Raw genomic sequence first — 6,681 nt, 5'->3', positions numbered from 1 at the left:
CTTGTAACTATTAATCATAAGACTTTACTTCTCAGGCTTCATTCCAGGTTTACAGCCATCAGTGAGAACGGAGGTGGCTTGCCCAGAATCACAAGGTGAACGGTCAGGAGCAGAACCCTGGTCTGTTCACTCTGTTTCCCCTCTTTGAAGACAGCCCTTTTCTGCCAGTTTTGGAACGCTGCTCACAGCCTATGAAGTCTGATACACTTTGTAACGCAAAGCCTGGGGAACATACACCCAAACCAAGCTGGTGTTACCCAGCCACAGGAGCCACTGTGTAGTGCTCTGCTCCTGCCATTCACGCACCCTTACTGGCAGCCTGTCCACTGGAAAAAATCCTTTCAAGACATCGAATCTAGCCCTGATTGAGGACGCAGCTTAAACAGTAAGTATATTGTAATACAAGGCACCTCTGTCACTACAGATGTTTGCCAGAAAAGCTTAGACTGACCCATAGTTCCTGTTGCTGCCAGGCTCAGAAATGGTGCACTCACCAGCCTGACATGACCCAAGTCTCCAAAAGGTTTTTTTACATATTTATTTTTTTACTTGCTGTCTGAAAGGAGGTAGTCTGCCAAGAAGCCAACCAAGGCCCAGCCCTATGCCTGATAAACATCTCTCCATCTAGATTTCTCAAGCTTTTGGAAAAGTTAAGCAATTCTCACATCACAGTGTTTGCAGCTCTCACAGAAAACCGCTTCTGTATGTAACGTTAGTCTGTAGGGAGAAGCACGAGAAACGGAGCTGAGGGCTAAAGCAGATCACACAACCACCATCCCCCAAACATCAGTCAGAAATAAAACCTGTCTCTCCATCTATGCAGCGTCACAAAGCCGTAAGTGATCGTTTATGCTAAATACTACGGGCGGAGTGTTTTTGAATGACTGTAATTACTAAAGGAACTCAAGAGAAGCAAAGACTGCAACTGCCAGCTGCCAAACCAGCCGTTGTGTGCAGGGAGATTGCTGGCCACTGAGGCAATTCATCCCTTCGGCTCGCCAGGGCAGAAGGTAACATTCCTCCGCCGGGTCAGAGGTAAGCAGAAGCTCGGCGCAGTGCTGGAGGCACCGTGCCCAACGGTCAGGTGAGATATCCCAAAAGGTGTTAGGAGTTACAGGATGCAATCTCAGTTCTGGCAGTTCATCCTCCGAAATAACAAACACCCATGGAATGTCCACAGTCAAAAGTTAAATACCATGTTTCTGAACTGATTTCCCAGCAGGATTCTTTGTAAAAGAATTTGTGTTGACTTGAGGTGGGTATTTTCTTGGGGGCAAGCTGTCACTAATAGTTCCCTTTCAGGTATTTCCAATTGAACTTCTACTTTCTAAGTGCCAAATAGAGCCAACACATGGCTGATGGCAAAATTCAGCTTTCAACTTGTCTGCAGTGATGCACCAAGTCTTTTGTAAACTGGGAAAAAAGATTTATTTCAAGTAATAAAGGATAAAATGTTACAGACTATGAAACATTAATGTTGTATCCTTCTAACATCTCACATGCACAGAACATTCCAGCACTACCTTTGAACTCTGCTCTAAAAAGAAGAGCTCAGTACCGAAATGTCTGCAGGGAAAGCAGTAAACAAGTAGAATCAAAAAATAATTTGGTGACACAGCATTCCCTAATGAAGCACAGTGAAATGCCAAACATCACAGTTGAAGAAAACCTTCTGGGAAAAGCAGAAGCGTCCATAAATGGATTGCTCCAACTATAAATTTCTATAAAGCTCAAGGTAAGTAACAAGTTTGCTCAAAGCTGTACTTCATAGCATAATCACTCGTGATAATCCACAAGCGAATGACCTATGGAATTGCAAACATCCTGTTAAATGAACAAAAATGCTCTATGCACAAAATGTTAGCTGTCTTCATGAGCACAGCTGGTTTTGTACGGAACAAAGAGCAACTCTGAAACAGAGCCTGCTACTCTGGGATGCCTGCAAAGAAGCAGCTGGGTTTTCAGAACTCAATTGTTGTGACAAATTGTTCTTCCACTCCTCCTTCCTCTCACCCAGGGCTGCTGTGGGCACGGACAGACAGACAGACCGGCCGACAGCACCCATCTAGTGGTTCAAAACAGCAACAGAAATGGCAAAAGAACGTGGGGAGTACCGGCTGCTCCTCACTTCCGCGGGAAACTACACACCTGAACACCAGTGCTCTCCAGGGTGAGACTCCACAAGACAGCACAGATGACAAATAGTTTGCTTTTAGCTTATCACCAGCACCTCAAAATGGTTCCTACACTGTTACAACAAACCTTGACTTTACTGCAGGCTCCGAATTTTCCTAGCAGTAGCAGGGTTTTAAGAATATTCATTCTAGTTTATTTTATCTGCTTTATTGTAGTGATCTCTTAAGAATAGAAATTTGACACGGACACTCTTGACTGGAATAACTTGTTTCAAAAGATGAAGGCTGTTTTTTTTTTTTTATTATGTCTGTCTTGAAGACATCAGCTTCCTTTTCCCTCACCTAACAATGAAAAAATGTTTGTACAGGTGAGGTCTATCCCATACGGAGAGGACTGTGTGCACACTTCCATGTCGCCAGGGCCACAGTGTTTTCTTGATGCAACAGCATCAACATAACAGACGAGTGAGTGAGAACATTTGCACACACAAAAAAGGAAGCAAACTTTGCAACAGCAAGCAACTTCAGCTCTTCTATACAAGAGTCCAAAGTCCCAAATACTCATCTGGGAAAAAAGTGAGCCTGAGAATAGTTTTACCTGTTGATACTCTCTGAATCTGAGCCAGGCAAGCGACTCCATGGCAGCGTTCTCTTCCTACACCCTACAGCTCTGCATGTATGTAACTTTGCAATTAAACATCCTGTTGGCAGCAAGGTCCTACTTCAGCATGGCAAAGCTGTAAGCACAGGATGAAACCCTTCCCTGAATCCAGTGATTGCGCAAGAAACAGACGCAAGGGTAGGGCTTGGACAGCCTCCTTAAGGACATGATAGGTGGCAAAGATACTGATTGCTGACAGTTATCATAGCAGCTGAGCTTTCCAACTGCACTCTGGCAGTTTAAAAAAAAAAATCATTTTAGTTTGGGGAAAATCCTGATAAAGAGAATCATGCTGATGAATATAAAACAAACCACAATTAACATTATCCATAACAGCCAGTTGACTGATTTCTTCGCGTGCTGTTCGAGGCGGTCAGATTCATCCTTGAGCTTCTCAAAGTTCTGGTCTGCCATCCTGAGAGAATGCGATAGTGTCTGGGGAGCAAAGAGAACGGTGGGTATCAAACGCACATTTGAAACTTCTGACCACTATTTCTTCCAAGAGAGGAAAGGTTTGATTGTACTACAGAAGCAGACAGCTATTGCCTCCAAGTCTCCCCATTCTAATCTCCCCTGGAGTCAAGTTATAGTATTTAACATATCAGCACTTTAACCTTCTGGGTTGCAAAATGGAGAGGTTAACACTTTTAACATGCGCTACCTGGTTATCTTGTTTTATCACATTCTGTGCAGCCAGAGTGTTGTTTTTGAGACTGCGAGCCAAACTTAGCATTTCTTCAGCTAACTTCTCCTGCATATCCTGATGGTGCTGTAACACAGCGTCCAGCTCGACTGCTGACTGCTTCTCATCAGATGCAAGGCCTCTGCAAGAGCATAAGGGAAAAAAATTGGGATTTGTATTGCCTTGTGGGTCCATCTCCCAAGGTATCCCCAGACTCTGCAACTCTGACAAGACAAGAGGAACAGTTAGATCAGCTGAAGTTGCTATACTTTGGTTTCTACCAGCAGGCACTTCACTCAAATGGAAATACATCTGTGACTTGAAGGTCATAGGGAAAGCAGCTCCCAAAACACAAAGCATCAGAATGAGAAATTTTGACTTACTTCCGCTTTCTTATGTTTAACTCCTCAGAATCTGGAAAAAAGACATAAAGTTGTGTTTTAGCAGGTTATATACTCCCATGCAATTTCAGGCTGAAGAAGCAAGTTTTCTGGAAGGCATTTTCAGATGTCCAAATCCTACTTGGCCCTCTACCCCAGGGAATATGGATTTGAAATGCCTACCCGTTTTCCACAGGGAAAAGACAACACATAACATCAAAGGCATGGTGGAGAGAAAAAACAGATGAATCATATCCCTGAGGGCTTGGTTTAAGCCTATGTGTCTTGGTGTTCTCTTTCAGGACACGTTAGATTGGCCTAGCTCCAGCCACTGTAACAGTAGCTATGGAAACCACAAATTAATTCCTACCAGTTCCCTGCATGAATAACATGGCTGTATATTTAAGAGGAATTGAACAACGCCTTTAAGCGTCTAAAATCACATTATTTGCTCGGAGCAGAAGAGAACAGGAACAACAATAAAAGTAAATTGTCCTTGCTAGTTCTATAATTAGAATGCCTGTTTCTGTACAAATTCTAGAAAAATAGGTTCCTACGAGTCCCTGCTACCATACTGATAATAACACTTAGGCTTCCATCTGTTAGGGTTTTTGGTTTTGTTTGTTTTTGAAGTCTGCTATCTTGAAAAGAAGTGAGCTACAAAATTAAAAGTACACTTTGGCCAGTCTCTAATACTCGACCTTCCTCCTTCTCTCCCTGTAAGACTCAGGTTAACTAAAGTTAGAGAAAACAACAGATTAAACTTACCATCGATAGCCAAGGGGTCCTGGCAGGCAAAAAGAGAAACGAAACAGAAGATTACAAAGGGCCAGTGACAAAAGACAGTCCTCCAGGCCTAGCCTAGTACCTGTGCTCAGTATTTAGACCACCCAAACCAGAAAATTGTGACTTCCCACCCAGCCTGGGACACATCTGAGGCACAGCCACCAAAGGCAGCTGAATGCAACAAGAAACAATCTACAGAACAGCAGTAAAAGCAGCAGCAGCACCAAAACGTACTGTACTAAGCAGCTCACTCCTCATCTTGCCTGTGCAACGAGCCTTTGTCTGCAGATGAACTGTTTTAGTAGCTGGAGTTCTCTCTTTGGTTGTTGTAGGGGTACGTCCAGGAGCCAAAAACTGATTTGCCAGAGCCTTTTCAGTTGATGAAGACTGTGAGCAGGAAGAAACAATGAAAAGTCACGAATATCACATTCTGCAGTGAGGCCACCTGACTGTGTGACCAACAAGGATGCCGGGAGCACTTCCACAGCTGCTTCCCACAACACAGCAAAGTCAGTCTGAAAAACAGCACTGACTGTATCCACACTAACTGCGGTTGAAGCTTATTGGCATTTCATAGCTCTCCAGACGCACATGGTACTGTCCAAAAGAGGTGTTTGGCCTAAAGCACAGTACCTGCCCCCTATCTCACAAAGAAGTGAGAAGGATGTAGGCGAGATGTACTTTGCTCTGGGAAAGGAGGAAAGAAGCTTCAGATTTGATACAATACCCCCTTTTAAAAAGACACAAAAATCCAATGTATTTATTCACTTTTTTACAAGGACTGCCTGATGAGACTTTGACAAGTGTTATTTTGAGACATAAGATAGAGGCGAGCATAGAAACCAGGCAATAAGGTGAATATAAGCAGAGAATACTTAAGTCTTTTCAAGCTGAATTAGATCTTACCAATTTTTCAGCTTCTAAAAGTCCCTTTAGGAAGTCCACTTTGCGAGAGTACTCATTCAGCAGCTCTGGGGCAGGCTTGCTAAGGGAATTGAAAAACAGTACCACGAAAACCAGAAGTTACCAGTATTTCCTATTGTTCTGGTGACTTTCCCAATAAAATAAAACCAAACCCAGACTAGGAACACACTTCCAACCCCCTGCGAACCACCTTTCCGAGGCACGGCGGACCCTGACTGCCCAGAGGGGGACGTGACATGGCGGGGATGTGCCTGAGAACATGGCAGAGCCCCACAGGGCTGTGCCCCAGCTGCTCCGCGGGCAGTTTCTCCCTCCCCGAGAGCATTCCCACAGGGAATTGTACGCACTATGCGGCGCACACCTGACGGGGACCAGGCCGAGGGCCCCACAGCGGACACCCGCCTCACCTGGCCTGCTGCTTCAGCGCTCGCAGCATGTCTTCAAGGGCGGCCACGTACTGAGGAGAAAAAAGCTTTTAAGCGACAGCGTTATGTAAAAACATCCTGCCTGGCTGCGGCTCGGCTCCTGCACGGAGCTTCAAAAAAAAAAAAAAAATCCAAAAAACTGGAGTTCTAACGCTCCGCAGCGCTCGGTCTGTCCCGAGGGGCCGAGCGGCGCCGCTGTGAGGAGAGGGGCGGGAGGCTCCCGCGCTCGCCCCGCGGAGCGCCGTCCCCACACGGCCCGGCGGCGCCTCACCTTCTCCAGCCGCCACTCCTCGGCGTCCCGCCGCTCCGCCGCCAGCGCCTCGCATCGGCTCAGGAGCCGCATCAGGTTCAGCTCCAGGCGCGTCGCGGCCATGGCGGACGATGGCGACCGGAAGGCGCCGCACGGCCACTTCCGAGGGGCGGGGCGGCGGGCGGGGGCAGCTCCCGCGCTCCGCGCCGTTCGTTCCTCCCCTGTGGAGAGGGCTATTCCCAACGCTTTCGGAAGGATGGGAACGATTCCCAGTCCCATCCAAAGGCTTCCTTCCGAATAAACTGCTCGCTAGACAAGGCAGGCGTTGATACACACACGCACAGACGTATTTTTAAAAAGTGCAATGTATTAATAAACGTTTTTATGTATTTTGGTCTCAGTTAAGGCTATTACAACACGAACAGTTCTGTAAACCAC

At 46.0% G+C, this 6,681-nt stretch overlaps 1 protein-coding gene across 3 annotated transcripts; it reads right to left on the bottom strand.

The window, feature by feature from the left end:
- Positions 1 to 2,890: 2,890 nt before the first annotated feature.
- USE1 (unconventional SNARE in the ER 1) lies at positions 2,891 to 6,366 on the bottom strand. 3 transcript variants are annotated; one of them, XM_086627588.1, is made up of 9 exons: positions 6,265 to 6,366; positions 5,976 to 6,025; positions 5,551 to 5,629; positions 4,879 to 5,031; positions 4,807 to 4,815; positions 4,627 to 4,645; positions 3,862 to 3,892; positions 3,458 to 3,620; positions 2,891 to 3,231 (listed from the first exon to the last, which is right to left on the bottom strand). In XM_086627588.1, the coding sequence occupies exons 1-9, from the start codon at positions 6,364 to 6,366 to the stop codon at positions 3,049 to 3,051; spliced, it is 789 nt and encodes a 262-aa protein (XP_086483714.1). In that variant the 3' UTR covers positions 2,891 to 3,048. The 3 variants fall into 3 exon arrangements, with proteins under 3 accessions (XP_086483714.1, XP_009982870.2, XP_086483715.1); XM_009984568.2 differs by lacking the exon at positions 4,807 to 4,815; XM_086627589.1 differs by lacking the exons at positions 4,627 to 4,645; positions 4,807 to 4,815 and having other exon boundaries at positions 4,875 to 5,031.
- Positions 6,367 to 6,681: the final 315 nt, after the last annotated feature.

Source organism: Tauraco erythrolophus, chromosome 28 (assembly GCF_009769465.1).
Source record: "Tauraco erythrolophus isolate bTauEry1 chromosome 28, bTauEry1.pri, whole genome shotgun sequence".
NCBI classification, from domain to species: domain Eukaryota; kingdom Metazoa; phylum Chordata; class Aves; order Musophagiformes; family Musophagidae; genus Tauraco; species Tauraco erythrolophus.
Note: the sequence above shows the minus strand (reverse complement) of the source record. Positions and strands in the feature narration are given on the sequence as shown.

Coding starts and splice junctions, on each gene's coding strand:
- USE1 (XM_086627588.1), bottom strand. CDS start 6,366: ATGGCCGCGACGCGCCTGGAGCTGAACCTGATGCGGCTCCTGAGCCGA. Junction 5,630..5,975: donor GCGCTGAAGCAGCAGGCCAG/GTGAGGCGGGTG, acceptor CAATTCCCTTAG/CAAGCCTGCCCCAGAGCTGC. Junction 5,032..5,550: donor TTTTAGAAGCTGAAAAATTG/GTAAGATCTAAT, acceptor TCCTGCTCACAG/TCTTCATCAACTGAAAAGGC.